At 45.2% G+C, this 21,578-nt stretch overlaps 1 protein-coding gene and 1 pseudogene across 3 annotated transcripts in view; both read right to left on the bottom strand.

The window, feature by feature from the left end:
* KIF13B (kinesin family member 13B) overlaps positions 1-21,578 on the bottom strand; it is a 128,026-nt gene that overhangs the window by 54,969 nt on the left and 51,479 nt on the right. For all 3 annotated transcript variants that reach the window (XM_065833549.2, XM_065833551.2, XM_065833550.2), the window contains exons 11-18: positions 15,436-15,648; positions 11,238-11,348; positions 8,623-8,757; positions 5,885-6,015; positions 4,063-4,149; positions 3,049-3,239; positions 2,151-2,361; positions 392-554 (exon numbers count right to left, since the gene is read on the bottom strand). In XM_065833549.2, coding sequence (XP_065689621.2) covers positions 392-554; positions 2,151-2,361; positions 3,049-3,239; positions 4,063-4,149; positions 5,885-6,015; positions 8,623-8,757; positions 11,238-11,348; positions 15,436-15,648 — 1,242 coding nt within the window. The remainder of the gene's footprint in view (positions 1-391; positions 555-2,150; positions 2,362-3,048; positions 3,240-4,062; positions 4,150-5,884; positions 6,016-8,622; positions 8,758-11,237; positions 11,349-15,435; positions 15,649-21,578) is intronic.
* On the bottom strand, positions 15,025-15,143 carry LOC136100717 (5S ribosomal RNA; annotated as a pseudogene).

Genomic DNA, 21,578 nt, shown 5'->3' with positions numbered 1-21,578 from the left:
ATTTCGAAGATCTCTAGAATAAATCATCCAAATCCTCTCTGCTCCTGTTCCTCCCTGCACAATGAGGCATTATCTCAGCTCACTAGGGTGATGTAAAGCCAAATGGCCACGAGTTGATGGTAAATACTTGAAGCAGAGGTTCCCAAATCTGCACAGACTTGATCACTCTGCAACAGAAGCAAAACTTGGATGCCAGTGGAAAGGTCTTGCACCATAATGTCTATCGGTAAGCGAGTTTGTTAAAACACATGGTAGCAAATCATTGAAAATAAGATAAGGATGTAGCACACACCAACAGAGATGTGTTTAATGTACATGAATAAAACAGCGAACTTCTCTAGAGCACTGAAGTCAGAATCTTACAAATATCAACGCTAAGGGGCCGCCTTACCTTGCTGTTGGCATTAAGGCTTGAAGCTGGGATCTGGAGGGTCACTTTATACTCCGTCCTCTTGTCCAGCTCCTCGCCAATAAAATTGGCTTCTCTCACATACAAATTGGCTTTAACGATCTGCTCACGCAGCTTCCTCAGGCTGTGGGTCAACATCTCCTCCCTGAAAGAAGATTTGGAGAGGGAGAAAAGGAGAAGTCATGGAATTCGAGTGCTGAGAGAGAGTGTGAAACAAATGATCGCTTGACAGGAAGGAGTCTTCACGTTCCGCTTTTTAACACAAAAATCAGGTGAACGAAACATGCGAATATTTCCTATTTCAAAAGTTGCTTCTTTACCCATATAAATTCCACTTTTATTTTCTCACTACGTCTTTACCAGACTCATTGCTTTGGGGTACGTTTCTTTCTCCTCCTGCAGATGCTCTTTTGACAGTCATACTGCAAATAATCATTTAGAGCCTGAAGTAAATAACCTCAGTGCAAATTCCTGGGAAGAGGCGAAGAGAACAGCAGCTCCTGCCGTTATTGAACAGCTTTTGCAACGCTCTAGATCAACATCCTTTGCATCATCCTCTTACTTCCTTTTCTTCCCACACTCTTGTGGCCGCCAGGACCTGCTCAGGTCAGGCAGATGGATGAACCTCTCTAACCTACTGACCACCCCCTTCTAACCCACCCCAGGTACCATCAGCCTTCCTGGCCACAAGGGCCCAGCGCTGGCTCAGCCCACAGCACCCGCTATGCCCGAATGGTCTCCCGTCCAAGTACTGACCGGGCCTGACTCTGCTTAGTTTCTGACATCAGATGAGATTGGGTGTTCTCAGGGTGCTGTGGCTGTATATATCACATGTATGTATATATATATATGTATGTTCCCCAAGTATATCCTGAGAGTATCTGAACTAAACCCTTTTCCATGCTCATCCTGCTGTCCCCAGGACCCCCAGCTCCCTTTCCCCTACACTGCCCTCTAATAGGTCATTCCCCAGCTTACATTGGAACCTGGGGTTGTTCCTGCCCACATTCAAGACTCTACACTTGCCCTTCTTCTATTTCATTACATTTTTCCCGCCCAGCTCTCCAGCCTGTCCAGGTCTCTGATGGCAGCACAGCTTCCAGTGTCACCACTCCTCCCAGCTTGGTGTCACCAGCAAACTTGCTGACAGTCACTCTATTCCCTCATCCAAATCACTGATGAATATATTGAATAATACCGGCCCCAGCACTGACCCTTGAACACTCCACTAGATCCAGGCCTCAACTGGACTCTGCCCCATTGACCACAACTCTCTGGCTTCTTCCCTTCAACCAGTTCGCAGTCCACCTCACTACCTGATCGTCCAGCCTGCACTCTCTCAGTTTAGCAGCAAGGATGCTGTGGGAGACTGTGTCAAATGCCTTACTCAAGTCAAGGTAGACCACGTCCACTGCTCTGCCATCATCCATCCACCTTGTTATGTCCTCATAAAAGTCAATGAGGCTGTTCAAGCATGACTTCCCCTTGGTGAAGCCATGTTGACTGCCCCTAATGACCCTCTTATCCCTGATATGCCTTGAGATGGCCCCAAGGATAAGTTGTTCCATCAGTTTCCCAGGGATGGAGGTGAGGCTGACCAGACTATAGTTACCCGGGTCCTCCTTCTTGCCCTTTCTGAAGACTGGAGTGACATTTGCTTTCCTCCAGTCAAACCTTGCAAAACTCACTAGCACTGAGGAACTGGAATGAACGCTCCTGAGGGCCGGACGGGGTCACCCACCTCTCCTCGGCCCACTGCCGCAAGCGCTGCTGCGCGCTGGGGGAATGGAAGGAGAAGCGCTCCATGCTGCGGAAATGCTGCTTCTCCGGCGACAAGCGCCGGCGCAGCTGCTCCAGCTCGTGCTCGTACATCAGTCTCTGCCGCTCCAGCGCCGATCTCTTCTCCTCCTCGTGCTGCTGCTCCAGGCTCTGCAGGATCGACTGCATCGGATCTACGGAGATGCCAAAAAGAAAGAAGGTAGTGGTTCTGAGGGTCAAACCATCAAATTAAATGGAAGCAATCGTGTAATCAATTTGGGACAGAGACTCAGAAATAGGAGATTTTTTCCCACATTCTGTTGCAGATATGCTGTATGACCCTGGGCAAGGCACAAATTACTGTGATTTGGTACCTCCCACTGAAATCCATGGTGAGGAATGTCCTAGAGAGCAAACATCGTTAGCATATAAAAGGAGGAAGATATTAGTGAAATAAACATCTACAGAACAGACTGGATGGACGATTTAAGAGAATTAAGGGAAAGACCAAACTGCAAAAATCCTTCCTGTTTCCCAAAAACATGCCAATATGGGATGGTTATGTAAGACCATAAGGAACATAGTTTCAGAGATAGAAATCACTACAGTTAATGCCCAAGTGAGACACGACACAAGGATAATACACAACAAAGCGAAAACATCCATCTGAGGCTGCAGTTCCACCACTATTCCAGCTTCGGCTTCTTCCTCAACTGTCAAACAAAAGAGCCTGCGATGCTTTTTGCGAAGGTTACGACGATCCATTCACAAGAAAAATTCTCCAGTAGGAGGTTCTAAGCGATGAAGCCTGTGGTTCAGACTCCCTTAAGATATAATCTCATATTCCGTACCTATTTCCAATAATTTCTGTTGCTTCTTACCGTTACTGCCAAGCGCCTTCATGGTGACTTCCATCTGGGCGTATTCGTAGCTGAAGTTGATCTCACTGGACACTTCGCTGGAGTTGTCGCCGTCTACGTCCAGCTGCTCCACGCTGTTACTGCCCTTCATGGCGCTGTCTCGCTCTTCCTCCTCGTTCTCCACCTTCTTTTTCTTCTTGGGCAAATTCAGCCTTTAAAGAAGGGGAAAATTGATAAAGAACTACGAATTGCTCGATTTCGAAACCAAGCGTTGCTGTCAAATATTAAGTAGATTATCCAAATGGGTAGAATTTTCCCTTTCGAAATACTGTCGACCTCCCATGAGTGGAGTTTTTCTCAGGGTAAACAGGGGAGTTCAAGGCAAACTAATTAATCCATTCTAGACTCTAGTAATAGAGAGTACCTGATATTACTAATCATACAGTTTGGACAACCATCAACTTCCTTGGTCGTCCCATATACAAATAATCTAGAGGCAATAATGAAATTATATCCCAATTTTTATATGGATTCTTCTTTCAAGCATAAAACAATTATTCTTTAGGTGATCATTTAAATCCACTGATCTTTAAGGTCTTTCAGACCAGACACAGAGGACTTAAAGAATAAAGCGTTTCACAGAACACTTGTGTCTGATCCAAGGAAGAGAGAACACAGTGTCCTTGTAAGACCCAGATCATCATATAACGTCAGCCAAAAATCTAACGCCTTAGGAGCAAAACGCAAAAGGCGACCTATCCAAGTCAAAGCTTGGGTGTCTTTCTTCCATCGTGGAAGAGAAATTAGTTGATATTAAAATGGTACTAAAAGAAATTGAAATTAAAATTAAATCTCTTCTGCAAGAGAACATGTGCAGTTGTTATGACACCGAGCATTCGAGAGGAGCCAAACATCAGCATTTCCTTTATAAGCCCAATGAAAAAGCAATCGGAATGCTCCACCGCCATCTTTCCTTACGCTTCATCCCAAAGCAAAGTCGGTGCAAACTTCCAAATTCTTCAATATGTTTTGTACCTGAAGAAGTGGTTGTTTCCCCAAAGTATCCTGTCTCCATGATGTAGCTGGATGGGGCACACGACAGCAGAACCGTTTACGAACGTCCTGGGAAAAGGCAAGAAATCTAAAGCAAATGCATCTATTTAAGGCTTCAAAATAAAGGGCCTGAAAAAAAATGTCACTGGAAAGCAACGCTTTTTGCACTGCTTAGAAATACAGAAAAAATAGAAACATTTGAATAAGGCATCAGAGAACTTTGCTACGTAAATGGCTTAAAGAAAATAAACTAATCATAATAATCAGCAATTACTTTTATTCCAGAGTCAGGTTAAGATTGAAAACAGGATCGAACTTGAAAGGAAACTTAGGATTTCACCCAGGCCAATCTGCTCAAAGAAGGATCAAGTACGAATCGGGGCGAACGTGAAATTCTTGAATTTTGTGTATCTAACAATAAATTACTGGAGATGCTGACGGTGTACGTCATTTTGTGACCTATTTGAATGTACCAGCTGCTTTTCAAGTACTGCTGCTTAATCAAATAAAGCAACAAGCGCTTCAGCGGCTCTTTGCAGATCAACACGTTTCCTACAAAAGGAATTCAAATTTTCACAGAATCCCAGAATGTCGGGGACTGGAAGGGACCTGGAAAGTTCATCCAGTGCAATCCCCCCATGGAGCAGGAACACCCAGCTGAGGTTCCACAGGAAGGTGTCCAGGCGGGTTTGAATGTCTGCAGAGAAGGAGACTCCACAACCTCCCTGGGCAGCCTGGGCCAGGCTCTGACACCCTCGCCCCCAAAAAGTTGCTTCTCATATTTAAGTGGAACCTCCTGTGTTCCAATTTGTACCCACTACCCCTTGTCCTGTCACTGGTTGTCACCGAGAAGAGCCTGGTTCCATCCTCCTGACACTCCCCCTTTCCATATTGATCCCCATGAATGAGTCCCCCCTCAGTCTCCTCTTCTCCAGCTCCAGAGCCCCAGCTCCCTCGGCCTTTCCTCACACGGGAGATGCTCCACTCCCTTCAGCATCTTGGTGGCTGCGCTGGACTCTCTGCAGCAGTTCCCTGTCCTTCTGGAACTGAGGGGCCACAACTGGACACAAGATTCCAGGTGTGGTCTCCCCAGGGCAGAGCAGAGGGGCAGGAGAACCTCTCTGACCTACTGACCACCCCCTTCTAACCCACCCGAGGTACCATTGGCCTTCCTGGCCACAAGGGCCCAGTGCTGGCTCATGCTCACCCTGCTGTCCCCAGGACCCCCAGCTCCCTTTCCCCTACACTGCTCTCTAATAGCTCATTCCCCAACTTACACTGGAACCTGGGGTTGTTCCTGCCCACATTCAAGACTCTACACTTGCCCTTGTTCTATTTCATTACATTTTCCCCGCCCAACTCTCCAGCCTGTCCAGGTCTCTGGATGGCAGCACAGCTTCCAGTGTCACCACTCCTCCCAGCTTGGTGTCACCAGCAAACTTGCTGACAGTCACTCTACTCCCTCATTCAAATCATCGATGAATATATTGTATTATTTTGATGGAGTTCCATCTATACAGCTGCAAATCGGCGAGTCTCTGCTTTCCGAAAACATTTGTGATTTGCCCATTGCCTTTTTGAAAACTTCCACTACAAACACCATCACAGGGAGAGATCGCTTTACAACAAAAGACACCAGTTGACAGCTCGAGCAAAATGTAAAAGCAGAATGCAAGAAGTAGAATTTCCTTACTTCAGACCACATGGGAAAGTCCATTTTTTAATGATCTTTTTGCACCACTAATAATAAAATACTAGCAAACCACAATTCTTACATAACTGGAGCTGTATTTGATCCCCTTACCGAGTATTTTTTTGGGGTGTTAACACAACCTGTCCTTCTGGGGTGATGTCTATAATGCAGTGCTCAGGAAGAATTCCCATTCCACACAGCTGGATATCTTGAGAGTTGTCCGAGCCTATTAACGTGTGCTCCTGGGGAAAAGGAATCCAGATGTTAGCCACGGACCGCAGACATTCACTAGTTCTAACTTGACTATTCTCCTTCTGGATGTATCTGGTCATTTAGTTCCGAAATCTGAAAGTTGTTCCGTACCTTCCTTAGGGGGAAAAAGAGAATGAAACATCACAAGCAAATCACAAGGGCCCAGTGCTGGTTCATGCTCATCCTGCTCTCCTCCAGATCCCTCTCTGCTTCTCTTCTCCAGCTCAACAGCCCCAGCTCTCTCAGTCTCCTCATCACAAAGATGCTCCAGACCCCTCAGCATCTTTGTGTCCCTCCCTGGACTCTCTCCAGTAATTCCTTGTCCTCCTTCAACTGGGGAGCCCAGAACTGGACCCACAACTGCAGATGGGGCCTCCCCAGGGCAGAGCAGAGGGGGAGGAACAACCTCCCTCCACCTGCTGCTCACACTCTTCCTCATGCACCTCAGGTCCCATTGGCCTCTTGGCCACAGGGCACATTGGTGACTCTTTTGTCCTTCAGAACTCCTCAGGCACCCCTCAGGACACAAGGGATTTGGCAGAGAAAGGATCACTCCACACACCCCAGTTCATTCGCTTCTCTTTCAAGCGTCTCCGAGCAATTTTTGAGGAGCAGATTCAATAGTTTAGACAACTCAGATCAAGTTGTTCTTTGGCGCTACAGGAATCACTAAATACGCAGCTCAGCGTTAAAAGAACAGGAGCAAACTATTTACTCTGAGAAGCAAGAGGGTTCAGTCTCAGGATTTCAGGCAAAGCAGATGTGAGTCATTTGAACTGAAAGAATCTGAAAGCATGGGGATTTCTCCACCAGAATTCTCAACCAACAAAACGAATTTGCGTTCTAAAACGAAAGCTAAAAGATAAAGACTAACTGAACAGGACAAAATCCACCCCACGGAAAGGGATTTTGCTAGAAAACGAAAACAGATGCAACATTGAGAAAGTTCTTTGTGTCGTTGGGATATCACAGAGCGGCTGTGACCGATACAACACAGCATCATGTATTTCCTAACACCGACTAAATCAAACCCATTTTCAGCCCCATCGCTCATTCTGCGGCTGAAGGGAACAATTTGATGTAAAGATCAAACTGCCAGATTTGTACAACTTGCGTTCTAAAGCGTCGATTAAAAATGTCGGATCTCATTTCTCCTCCAGATCACATCCACAGCTCGTTAAACTGGAATAAACAGCTCAGATTGTCCCAAAAGTCACGTTACGTGTTTTCTGTTGGGCGTCAATAGCGGGGACAGCACATCAGCACTAAGGCAGAATAGAACTCCATTTCCACTCCTGGTGAATTGCATGAAGACGAAAAAAAATGCTTTTCTTCAAGTGAACTCAGTACTACAAGTGTAGAAGCGAGATTATTATTGATAGAGAATCACAGAAACAAAGAATGTCGGGGTTGGAAGGGACCTGGAAAGCTCATCCAGTGCAATCCCCCCATGGAGCAGGAACACCCAGCTGAGGTTCCACAGGAAGGTGTCCAGGCGGGTTTGAATGTCTGCACAGAAGGAGACTCCACAACCTCCCTGGGCAGCCTGGGCCAGGCTCTGACACCCTCACCCCAAACAAGTTTCTCCTCCTCTTTCAGTGGAACCTCCTGTGTTCTAGTTCGCACTCATTGCCCCTTGTCCTGTCACTGGTTGTCACCCAGAAGAGCCTGGCTCCATCCTCCTGACACTCTCCCTTTCCATATTGATCCCCAGGAATGAGTCCTCCCTCAGTCTCCTCTTCTCCAGCTCCAGAGCCCCAGCTCCCTCAGCCTTTCCTCACACGGGAGATGCTCCACTCCCTTCAGCATCTTGGTGGCTGCACTGGACTCTCTCCAGCAGTTCCCTGTCCTTCTGGAACTGAGGGGCCACAACTGGACACAAGATTCCAGGTGTGGTCTCCCCAGGGCAGAGCAGAGGGGCAGGAGAACCTCTCTGACCTACTGACCACCCCCTTCTAACCCACCCCAGGTACCATTGGCCTTCCTGGCCACAAGGGCCCAGTGCTGGCTCATGCTCACCCTGCTGTCCCCAGGACCCCCAGGTCCCTTTCCCCTACACTGCTCTCTAATAGCTCATTCCCCAACTTACACTGGAACCTGCGGTTGTTCCTGCCCACATTCAAGACTCTACACTTGCCCTTGTTCTATTTCATTACATTTTTCCCCGCACAACTCTCCAGCCTGTCCAGGTCTCTGATGGCAGCACAGCTTCCAGTGTCAGCCACTCCTCCCAGCTTGGTGTCACCAGCAAACTTGCTGATACGCATTTTTGCTGATATGCCCAGAAAAAATGTTTTTCTGGGTAAAACAGTGTGAAAACGAGCATTAAAAAAACCCTAGCAGACAGTTTATAAAAGAAAGCATCTCTTTCTTTTCAAAAAACACAATGAAAATATAAAACCCCAAACATTCCTCTGCTACAAAGAATTAGATTTGAAATAAAACGGTTGTACTCGTGTTAATTCTGATGAGGCCGTGAGTGTCAGAGAATACTTGTGATACGCAGTTTTATAACATTCTCCAAGCACCCCAATGGCACCAGGAGTCTACTTGTATTAAAAAAACTTATCTCTATATATATTAATGCATATTTTTACCTTCAAATAGTACACCAGAAGTTCATTGAGAGCTGGGTCTGCGTTCAGATTAACCAGGAAACACTTATTATCCCCGACTTTGATTCCGGAAGACTGCAGAGATATGCCGAGGCTTTCCAGCTGCTTCTGCCGCTCCTGCAAGAGAGCGGCCATCCAAAAATTAATCCCATTGATGCCTAGCCCTTCGCAAACCAGCGTCCTGCTATTTAAACCACGCAAATACCGCTTCCCGCTGATCGAGAACAGCGGCGGTTTGGGTGGTGTGTTGTTCTTGTCAATAGACTGGATAGAATTCAAGAACAAAGCGTTACTGTGCGCAAATGTGCATCTCTCTGAGGGAAGCGTTTGGGTGAGGAAAGGGGGACGTGAAACGTTTCTGGCTTAAGAACAGCGAAGGGATTCTTCTGCAAAATACACTGAGATGGAAACGCTGAGGATTGTTCATAAAGAAACTGCAAAGTGAGTCACTATCCATGAGAAAATGTAAAAAATTAATGAGAGGTCGCTCATAGAGTTACTAAGGGGGAGCGGAAACAGAGGGTAAAACAGGTAAGTAAAGAAATACAAGAGACCTGCAGGGCCTGTGATGCTGAGGCTTAAATATATATTTATATATATATATAAAATTTATTATGAGTAGGCATTTATTATTATTACAGTAGAAATTTATTATTATTCTTCACCCTATATATAGGGGGGGAAATCCACGGCACGAATCCACAATGGAAGCTGAAGGAGCGCTTGTAGTCACAAGAGGCATTTCTGACTAACTGTATATACATATATATGTATATATATAAAAAATCAGGAATAATGCTGGAATGTTTATTAAGGTTCTGAGCTTTACTCACCCCTCTGCTTCATGCTTAAAGACTGAGCGTGTCGTGCTATTCGATATAACTCCCTGTTGAACACTGGAGCTGTACCAGGTCTAATCAAGACGAAAATTGCAAAGAACGGCAAGCGCAACTCCCTGATTTTCACTTGCGAACCCAACAGAATGGCCTTGTAAGGAAAATCGTGTGTGTGTGTGTGCGAGAAAAACAAAGGACAGAGGGAAGAACGGCAGCGTAATGTTCAGATCGCTCTTCCCATCATCACTGCCAGGCTCTGGAGTTCACGTAATTCCCCCTTATCTACAGGCGGAGATAAAGTGTCGGCCAACACAAGACTTGGCCCCGCAGTCCAAATCTCACAGCATCAACTTAAAGAAAATCAGCCAGTTCCTGTGAATTTTTGCTCAAGACCTCACGTTAATTGACTTAAACATTGAAAATACATTAGGAGTACGTCAAATAACTCACTGAAAATGCAGAAAAATCATCCTTTCCTCAAAGATTTCCCATCATCTCGCCGGCCCACCTGCCTGCCCCACTATAATTTGACAGATGGATGTTGGGGATGCTGATTAAAAATACAATCACTCGAAAAGCCGTGATATAAAAGTCTTAAACCTTGGGCCTCCGTAAACCTACTGAAGATGGGAGAACGTTCTTTCTGCCGGTCCTGAAACTGCCTTACGCTGCACAAACATTACTCCTTATCCCTCCTCTAAAATATATATATATTTATATGTGTGTGTATATATATATATATATATATATATATATATGAAAGAAATTATTATTTCTACAGCTGGAAGGGTCTTAAAATTCCCATCTCCAAAACATCATAACACACTGAGAATTTAGAAACAACAGGAGCTAAAATGCAAAGATCAAGGCAGATTTAGTCGGTGGCGTTGAGCCCATTACTCCAGTTTTTCAACCTCCTCGCATGCTCGGGGTTTCTACATCTAGAAATTATTGTGTAGGATAAGAGTAGAGATTTATTATTATTAGAGATTTATTATTATTATTTATTATTATTCTTCACCCTTATATATAGGGGGAAAATCCACGGCATGAATATGCGATGGAAGCCAAGGGAGCGCTCGTAGCCACAAGAGCCATTTCTGACAATGGATCTTTAAAACCAAAGTCAACAGAGTCTGTTCTGATTGTGTTGTCTACAAGAGGCCTTTGTATCCTCATTTATCGCATCCTTATTCATCATTTGTATCCTTATTCATCACCTTTCAACAGCTCTCCCCCTCAAACTCCCTATTGCAAATATATCCATCAGCATTTGTGTGAGGACTGAAGTGTCGCGCAATAATTGGCGACCTGTGCAATATTTCAACGTAATCATCATATTCAATTATGGTCTGAGGCCATAAATATCAGCGTAAGATGTGTTAAAACACACCGAGACCATGAACAGTTCTATTTTTAGATATTCTGAATGGCCTTTGCCTTGTGTATTGTGCTTTGCGCCTTGTATTCAACGCTCTCAATGCTCCATCTCCCCTAGCAAACAATTTTACTGTCTGAAGAATATAAAATCCCTGTAATCCTCTCATCCATGGGTTATTATTGTTTGAAATAATTTGCATACGGTGACAATTCATTATTGCCATTGGAATAGCAATCTGGGAGGCATCACAGGAATTAAGCGAAGCTTTTCAACACTAAGCTTGACCTACTTACCCAGAAATTCAGACAATATGAACTGACAGACAGAGGAAACAAACCTATTTTTCATAAAAAGGGGCATGGGGAAAGTAAGCAGCAAACCTGCGCGATTTCCTCTGTTTTCCTTAGTTTTTCTTCCCAGGTGACGGTCATTTCCTGAATCAGCTTTTCCGATTCTTCCAAGCGTTCTTTTAATTCTGGCGATTTCAGAGCCTGCGGAAATTAAAGCGAATGAAATGAGGCGGCTTGTTGTGCTTCGTGTTTTTCTCACTTCACTCTCACACAGATGGGGAACAAGAAAACACACCATTCCTCATTTTCCAAGGCGCACTTACCAGTAAGCAAAGGCTTTTTTAAAATACATATTGTATATAAATGCAGAAGACATCAAAAAGAGAGTTTAATTAGCGTCGAGTACAGATGCTAAAGGGGTTTTATGTATTTCCATGCAAACCGATGACATGGCACTGGCGGATTTGCCCAAGGATATTCAAAAGCAAACTAATCTGGTTTCTATATCAACACGAGGATCCCAAATAACTCAGATCTTGTTTCTCAGATGTTGATGATCTGGTTCGGCTCTTCGTGTCTCAGTCGCTCCAAGGGCCACGCCACCGAAATATTTCTATTATTCATTTTGATATGGTCTGGTAGGTGTGATTTGTTTTCTATAGCGAATATCAAGGCATCTGAGGTGTCCTGGCCACCCAGCGCTACATACGCATTTTAGAAGCCTTACAACGTGTTCCTCGACACCGGAATTCAATTTATTGCTAATCCATCACAGCTCTGCTTTTGTTTTATGAAACAGAGGCCCGTGTTCCATCCTCTACTTGATAATAAGAAGATATCCCCAGCGTCACCCATTAGACACTCCAAAAATGGAAAGGGCATCAATACTGTTCTATTACATGTATTTATTTCCTCCATTCTCAGCACTGGTATATTCCTCCTCCACTACCTTGAACCCTGTGGACTTAGTTTGTTACCACTAACGAGAAGGAGATGGTTTTTGCTGGGAGGTATTTCTGCAATGCCAATTAAACAATTAAACAATTAAACCAAAACTCCTCACGGGAATTCAAATCAAATCTAATCGAGTGGCCTCATTACGTGCAGTTTGTTCCAGAAAAGGGGACTTATTGTAACAGATAGAACATGATCCATGTGAAAGCGCTGGACGCTACACAGCAGGACAAAATGATGATGCCCTCAAGGTCTAAAGTCTTGTTTGTCCATTTACTTAGACCTGGAGAAAATTACTCAATGTTTACACACGCTTCAACTGTAAAATGAGCAAGATAATTCACACAGTCTCCCACAGCATCCTCACAGCTAAACTGAGGGTGTGTGGTCTGGATGATCGGGTAGTGAGGTGGACTGGGAACTGGCTGAAGGGAAGAAGCCAGACAGTCGTGGTCAATGGGGCAGAGTCCAGTTGGAGGCCTGGATCTAGAGGAGTGTTCAAGGGTCAGTACTGGGGCCTGTATTATTCAATGTATTCATCAGGAAGGCCAATGGTACCTGGGGTGGGTTAGAAGGGGGTAGTCAGTAGGTCAGAGAGGTTCTCCTGCCCCTCTGCTCTGCCCTGGGGAGACCACACCTGGAATCTTGTGGCCAGTTGTGGCCCCTCAGTTCCAGAAGGACAGGGAACTGCTGCAGAGAGTCCAGCGCAGCCACCAAGATGCTGGAGGGAGTGGAGCATCTCCCGTGTGAGGAAAGGCTGAGGGAGCTGGGGCTCTGGAGCTGAAGGAGACTGAGGGGGCACTCATTCCTGGGGATCAATATGGAAAGGGGGAGTGTCAGGAGGATGGAGCCAGGCTCTTCTCAGTGACAACCAATGATAGGACAAGGGGTAATGGGTGCAAACTGAAACACAGGAGGTTCCACTGAAAGAGGAGAAGAAACTTGTTTGGGGTGAGGGTGTCAGAGCCTGGCCCAGGCTGCCCAGAGCGGGTGTGGAGTCTCCTTCTCTGAGACATTCAAACCTGCCTGGACCCACCTGTGTGATCTGCTCTGGTGACCCTGCATGAGCAGCTGGGTTGGACTGGATGATCTCTAGAGGTCCCTTCAACCCCAACCAGCCTGTGACTCTGTGATCCTGTAAACCCCATTGTCAGAACGTCCTTACCTGGCTCTCAAAAATGAACGCTACAAAGAATTACTCCACGCTATCCATGAGAAATCTCCATTTATATAATTTCATTCCATTTTTTCTGTACGTCAGTCTTGAAACATGGATGATAAAATGAGATACAGGTTCTGTTGGAGCACATCATTGAGCAATCTCACTTTTATTTCAAGACACGGATGAAAAGCAACAGGAACAGCAGTGGAGTCTTAGGATTGTGCAGTTTATAGGCTGGGCTTTGCCTGTGTATTTTAAGAATTCAGTCTGGCTACAACCTGTGAATTCGGTTAAATAACACTTGCTTACACTTTAACTGTTCTGAATTGAATCCCTTAGAGCTGCTAGACAATATTAGGAATATCTGCACAGCTGCCTCACTAAAGTTGTGCAAGAAGCATGATGTAAGTGTATATCAGCTCAATGCCAAAATAACGGCAGCTTTCCAAAGTAATGAAGTCGTGTTTCCTTCATATGAAGTAATAAATATTTCCCTTCCCAAGTATTAGAATCCCACCCTAGTTGTCATCTCAGTGGCACTGAGAACGGAACAAACGGTGGAGTTTGCTAGGAAAAGGCTACACGGTAAAGGCCAAAAATCAAATTAATTGCTTGTACTCCTCTCTGTCTGTTGCATTTGTAGCCCACCTAATTGTGCTGACAGAAATATGCAGAAATAACTTTTATTAAAATGAGCCAACAAACCGAAACACTGGCTCATTCTGACACTCGGGTTCATTTGCAAAGCTCGTTTCTAAATATAGAGGTTACCAAGTTGCGGTTTTATTTCTGTTGTTATGTTTTCTGTTTCGTGGTTGTTTTTTTTTGTTATTTTGGTGTGTCTTTTTCTCTCCTAAACAGCTGAGGCAGAACAGAATTTGACGCTTCACTTTTCTCAAACCCCCCAGAAGCGTACGGTATTATCCTCTTTCCCCTTTTGTAATACACTTTGATCTTGTCTCGCCAAAATTAATATCACGTGTTTTAATTTGTCTGGGCCAAGCCCAGGAGCTTGTCCTCCCTAAGCTGGGGATTTAAACTAAGTGCTTTCAGAGAACTAAAACCTGCCAGGCTGGGCTGAGTCCGGATCCACGTATCAGCTGTTTGTATCAGCTTTGTAGGGCATGAGGAGAATTCACAGAATCCCAGAATGTCAGGGGTTGGAAGGGACCTGGAAAGCTCATCCAGTGCAATCCCCCCACGGAGCAGGAACACCCAGCTGAGGTTCCACAGGAAGGTGTCCAGGCGGGTTTGAATGTCTGCAGAGAAGGAGACTCCACAACCTCCCTGGGCAGCCTGGGCCAGGCTCTGACACCCTCACCCCCAACAAGTTTCTTCTCCTCTTTCAGTGGAACCTCCTGTGTTCCAGTTTGTACCCATTGCCCCTTGTCCTGTCACTGGTTGTCACCCAGAAGAGCCTGGCTCCATCCTCCTGACACTCCCCCTTTCCATATTGATCCCCAGGAATGAGTCCCCCCTCAGTCTCCTCTTCTCCAGCTCCAGAGCCCCAGCTCCCTCAGCCTTTCCTCACACGGGAGATGCTCCACTCCCTTCAGCATCTTGGTGGCTGCGCTGGACTCTCTGCAGCAGTTCCCTGTCCTTCTGGAACTGAGGGGCCACAACTGGACACAAGATTCCAGGTGTGGTCTCCCCAGGGCAGAGTAGAGGGGCAGGAGAACCTCTCTGACCTACTGACCACCCCCTTCTAATCCACCCCAGGTACCATTGGCCTTCCTGGCCACAAGGGCCCAGTGCTGGCTCAGCCCACAGCACCCGCTATTCCCGGATGGTCTCCCATCCAAGTACTGACCGGGCCTGACTCTGCTTAGCTTCCGAGATCAGATGAGATTGGGCGTTCTCAGGGTGCTATGGCTGTGTATATCACATGTACATATATATACGTTCCCCAAGTATATCCTGATATTATCTGAACTAAACCCTTTTTCCATGCTCATCCTGCTGTTACCAGGACCCCCAGGTCCCTTTCCCCTACGCTGCTCCAGGTGGGTTTGAATGTCTCAGAGAAGGAGACTCCACACCCGCTCTGGGCAGCCTGGGCCAGGCTCTGGCACCTCCCAGCAAAGAAGTTTCTGCTCATGTTCACATGGAGCCTCCTGTGTTTCAGTCTGTGCCAGCAGCTACTGGCTCATTAACCCAGACTAAAATTTGTACCTCGGCTTTCGTGAGCTGTTCCCGCAGCTTCTCCACCTCCTCGCGCAGCTCCCGGATGATGCGCGCGTTGGGGTCCTCGTTCACCACGGCATGGTTGACGATGTTCTTGGCCCGGTCGGCGTACCTCAGCGTGGACAGGGTCTCGTCGTAGTTGTCCGCCGCCGGGCTCACCGTGGCCACCATGGCTGTTTTGCTGTTGCCACCAAGGCTGTCCTGGAAAGTCATAAAATTAAAACGGGCAGTTTATTTCGTTTTACCCAGTGTTGTGTATTGCTAAGGATCATGGATGGAAACACTGCGGTGAAACTAGTTCAGCTACCCACAGGAGATGACACATTCAGTACAGGGTGAACTTTGATTTACATATCAAGGACAAACTAAGGAGCCACAGCCCAGGCCGGCTGGTGATACCAGAGGTGGGGGACGTGCCAGAGGGCACAGAGCCCCATCTTCTGATATGTCCAGCTTGGCACACAAAGGGGAAAGGCTGAGACCCTTCAACCCCTCATCATACAAGTCTCATCATCCACGCTGCGAAGCCGTAAGAGACTGGATCCCTCATCCTTCTCCTCTTCCTTTCTCTCTACTCTTCCCTTCTCTCTTTTTTCTATATCCCTATTTCTTCGTCTCTCCTTCCGTGATATATTACTCTTTCTCTCTCTTATACCTTAGTTTTCCTTTCCTCTCTACCACTCTCTTTCTTTCCCTTTGGAACATACAACGGTAACATCATCTTAAGCTCTGCTGTTGGGTTCTATTTAAGTCTTGTACTATAGCTACTAATGGTTGCCAATACATCACTCATAGTAGAACCCTCGCTGTTAATGTATTGATAAGTTCAGTGATACCATAAAATACTTTTGCCAAGTCACTAATCACTGTAATTAGTATTTCCACCACGTGCCTTTAGTAAACTCATAATTGGATTGGACTCCGGGGGTGATTGTTTGTCATTCACTTCACATAACGGTGGATAATTAATCCAGAGTGAACTCACACCTGGTCTCATCTGTTGATCAGGGTGATATTCACCTCAAAGGATTGCTACACTCTAGTCGTGGTTGGTTTAAAGATAACTGGTTTAAAACTAGCTTAAACAGACTTGGTGTAGCAGCCACCACAGGGACTGGTCAGCACAGCTAAAATGCATCTTTCTCCATACACACTTTGGCTTATTTTTTGCAAATGTAGGGAGGAAATCACCCTCGTTCATTCTCTGTGTTGCATCATTTTTCTACTCATCTGTTGTTATTCTGACTTCTCAGAGTGTATACCAGTGTATATCTAAAAACAACTGTCAGAGGAAGACTGAATAGCTAAAAAAATCCCTAATAGAACCCACACATATTTCACAGAAGCATTTGACTGTCTCTATCCTGATTATTCTGCTGTAGTGTGAAGAAATGTGTTCGCGTGTCGCGTTGGGAGTGAACTTGTCCTCATCCCATGTGTTGGGACAGGACACCCGGTCAATGAATGTCAGCAGAGAATAACAACCTGGGGTTGGGAGGACATGGTGGTGACTAAGAAACATTTATGTCAGGAAACTTCAAGCTGTGTAAAAATCAAGGAAAGTTGTTATTTTAAATATATATATTAAATACATTCAAGAAATGTCATCCTTGGATTTCCAAATCAGGAATAAAACCAGCCCCTTTTCTATGTTTTATAATGCCTAGTAAGGGTTTCTAAGGTTTGATCCTATGTTTTTTGCTGGGTTTTATAAACAAGCAATATAAGTGCTTCAGCATTAGGCTTCTCAGACATGACCGATGGAGCTCAGGAAAGATCATGATGAATTCAGAATATCTTATTTTAAAGACTGGAAGTGAAAAGTCTCCAATGAGTCATGAATTTAAATTACTGAGAGGTCTCGCCATAAGCAATGTAGTTGATTTTATCTGTACAGACGTTTCGAAATGGGACCTTTCCCTTCTCCCCCCTTCCCAGCTCACACACCTAAATGGGGTTATGTAAGAAATTACCCTTTTGGAACGTCGTTGATAGACAAGTTGGACTTGTTTGTTTTATTTGGGTTTTTTGCCCAATTTCTGAGCTGAACATGCTCTTAACTTCCACCTTCAATAACCCATGAAATCTAAGCCAGGTTTTGCCATTAGAACCATCTGCTCACATTAGCAGCTTGTCCAACCATTTCAACCGCAAAGCCATGTGCAGCTTTCCCCGGTGATCATTAGAACGCCCCGTCAAGTATTTCCTTCAGACCCTTTTATTTTTGTTGCATGATGCCTAAAACATACAAGTGCTGACCACACAAACCCACGTTGCTTTGTCTGATGTCCCTGGTCACATGAAAGGGCTCGTAGATCTTTGGGGAGAGAATATAATTTCATTTATATGGTGCTGAGGGTACACAGCACGGTCAGCATTCGCGGGTGAGAGTATTTATTAAGAAGTCAATTGAAAAGAAACAGCCTTCTGATGGATACCAGTGTGGTTTTGTTGGTTTTTTGCTCATCTGAGAAACAGCCAATGCTGACTCCAACAAATACACAGCTTGGGAGGATCCACCCTGGAATACACAAATGTTCTTCCAAAGCAGCTACCGAAAACTTTAAAACGGTTAAACAAGAACACTTGGCTCATGCAATGCGATTTCTGGCTCTGCAGAAGCCAGGACTTTCCTTCAGTCTGTGAATTGTTTTCAAAAATTAGGAATCATAGGATGGTTTCGGAGGGAAGGGACCATGAAAGACCATCTGGTCCAACCCCTGCCATGACAGGGACATCTTCACCAGCTCAGGTTGCTCAGAGCCCCGTCCAGCCTGGCCTGGGATGTCTCCAGGGATGGTTCAGCCACCACCTCTCTGCCCAACCTGGGCCAGGCTCTCACCACCCTCATTGTCCAGAATTTCTTCCTCACGTCCAGCCTGAATCTCCCTCCTTTAGTTTTAAACCATCACCCCTTGTCCTATCACAACAGGCCCTGCTCAAAAGTCTGTCCCATCTTTCTTCTCGGCCCCTTTTAAGTCTGAAAGGCCGCACTGAGCTCTCCCCCATCTCTCTGCACAGACATCCTTCTGGCACAGAATCGCCTCGTAAAGAATACGCCGTATTGTTTGCCTGAGTTTGTAGTATATATTGTCTCTGAAGTGGTTCTTCCACAGTCAAACAGCTTCACAGCGGCACCATCGCTCTGGATATTCAGGAAATATTGGATCAGAAAGTTGCATCCGGAGAAAGTGACTCCAGAATGGAAATGTCCCCGGGTTCTTGTGTGACCGGCTGTCCTCTGGTTTGTTCTTCTGAACCGTTCTCTTCTCTGCTATGGGGAATGCGATGGGTCCGTGGATTCCCTGACGGAGGCCATGGGAACACAGATCAGCCTTGAAGATATTAAGCTAGTTACATATTAAGGAGTAGAGGAGCATCCGGAGATATTGAGCACGTACCCATGAGAGAGAAGGGAATAGAAGAGTGACATTGATGACACCAAATCAGCCAATGAGATGTTACTGCTGTGACTTGTAACCAATAGTGAAGAGACACGGGAATTGGTAAAACTGCATAAAAATGCACCTGTGGCAATAAACGGCATCTACTATTTTCATCCTGGAAGAACTTGGTCTGTGTCGTTTGTCCGTCTCAACCACGACATTTGTCCATCTCTCTTTGCCCTTCATGACGTATTCAACTGGTGAAGATGTAGCGAAATGTGCATTTTTGGAATCTTTATCTCAGAAATCAGAATCAGATGCAGCTTCTCATGGTGCCAGCCGTGTATTCTGCTCCCCAACCTTCACACTTTGCACTTGGGGAACCTCCTTCGCCACACTAATTAGCTCCAAACCAGAATTAATTCATTATTTGAACTGCAACTCTGCTGTGCAGGCTGAGAACGCCGTTCCAGCCGTATGCTGTAACTCACAAAAGACCCATTATAAACCGGGTAAAGTTCCTCTTGTATTGTAACTATTTAAGCCCAATGCCAAACTGCCTGATAAAGTTTTACGTATAAAACCGTTGTGTTGATTTCAGTGGTTTCTTTAACGGTTGACAAATAGTGAGCCAGCCTCTCATTAGCAAAGACAGCATCTGCAAATTACCCTGGAAAAGCTGTGCTCGTATGTGACCGACACGGAGTGCAAATAAATCACTTCTGTTATTCCTAAGACTAAACCAGAGCAGGCTCGCATCAAATTACTGTGAAAACCACTTAAAATGCAGGGAGCAGACACTGTATTTTTAACAGCAGCCATCACTAGAACATACAAGGCTCCCGAATAAAATGGGAATTCAAGATGTTTGTGCTCATACAATTCGATAAAACCAAGAAGTTGAAGCACTAAAGCTATTCCACACAACCTGGCACTGCTGCTCAAGCCCCCTCTCGCAATAATATTTTCCACCTGGTGCTTTTGTCTAAAGATGTTCAACAAAATTAAGCACAAAGTGTTAGATCTTGAGGTCTCCTGAACTCTACCGGTTCCTCAGATTAGTGGATAGTTCCTATACAATAGATATGTCAGGTGTTGGAACATGTCTACCCCGCTTCAGCATCACAATTACAAGTTGAAAGCTAGAAAGACAGCTCACGGCTCCTACAAATGAATCCTTTAAATGAACAAATTGGTTTAGAAACAGCATAACTAATTCTAACGATGGAATTCATTAAGGAAGTTCCCACCCCCCTCGCTCAGGCCTCTTCGCGAACCCCGGCGCACAAACCGCGCCAGCAAAGCGAAGGGAACCGAACACTGGGTTCGTTCCCATTTGTTTAATTAAAGTGTAAATATGTAGAGGCAAAAATAAATTTAAGCACTAAGAAAGTCTTTGGGCAAGGAACACCAAGGATTGATTTTACTGTAGAAAAGTACGACGCTATTTCTGTGATACCATTCTGATTTTTACACAGCCCTCAGGATGGTGCTTCTTGATGTCCAGTGTCTGTGATGTTTCCACAACACAAATCATTTCCCAGCAGTCACGTGTCCTGGTTTTGTTAAAACCAAGTTTCTCTTTTAGTGAATTTGCCTGTCAGCTAAAGCTTTCAGATCAGCTGCATTTTCCTGGAGAACCAGATCCATGTTGTGCTGAACACAGCAATGGAATGCGAGGTCATTGATAAGGATGGATGCACATCTCGCCAGAGGGGCAACGAGAAACAGGGGACCAGAAACTGACCAACGGAGCATAACATCCCATTCACGGGATAATTCATATAAAAGTGGGAGATCACAAGGATCTCGTCCCTTTTCCTCATACTGACATTAGGAGAGGACCTTGTGAGTCGTCCCTGCCAACTGAGGCCAGTGACAGACTGAATCCAGCTCCATTGGCTGCAGAGTCCAGTCCAGGACTTCGGGTGCCAGAGCAGTTGCTGGGACTTTCAAGACTGGTTTTGTGTATTTTGTATTATTTTCTCTATTTTATCAGTAGCATTAGTAAAGCATTTTTAATTTTCCCAGCTCTCCTCTCTCTGTCCTTCTTTCCCTCCCAATTCCCTGTCCTTAGTGGGAAGGGGGAGAGGGTGTTAACAATACATCCGCCACGGGTTTATTGTCACCCCACAATCAAACCCTCGACATCATGCTATTAATAAAAGCTTAATTACAAGACAGCGCTGAGAAAACGAGCACTTGTGGTGTGTCAGCGAATGACCTGAGTAGAGATTTGATTTTACTTCAGCATTGAACTTTGTTTTCAAATCCCTTAAAGGAAACATCCTTTTTTATACTCTCCACAGCTCTCTATAACCTGCACGTAACTCTTTCTTTCCATGTGTGCAGTTAAATCATAGGGATGTCAAATTCAAACATCGCTAAGAATGGGTGGGAAAGAAGTTACAAAAAATGAAGCACAACATATGACGCCTCATTCAATAATCCCCCAAAATCTGATTCAACCAAGACCACTCAGACTGTACTGGGTAAGATAAAGAAATCCAGATGACCAATATTCCTAAAATTAAACTCGCACTGCCAACATTTTTTTGTTATCAGGCTACCGAGCTTTACAGCTTTACAGTATTTGCAAGTGGGAAGAACAAGACAAACAAAAGCCCTTGAATTTGACACACGTAAAACTGGTATTTGGCAATTTGGTTTTTAATTTAGACTTGACTTCCATCCAAGTGCCATCGTGATATAGCAAATAATACCAAATAGGGTCTTATGCAACAC

This window comes from Patagioenas fasciata, chromosome 3 (assembly GCF_037038585.1).
Source record: "Patagioenas fasciata isolate bPatFas1 chromosome 3, bPatFas1.hap1, whole genome shotgun sequence".
NCBI classification, from domain to species: domain Eukaryota; kingdom Metazoa; phylum Chordata; class Aves; order Columbiformes; family Columbidae; genus Patagioenas; species Patagioenas fasciata.
Note: the sequence above shows the minus strand (reverse complement) of the source record. Positions and strands in the feature narration are given on the sequence as shown.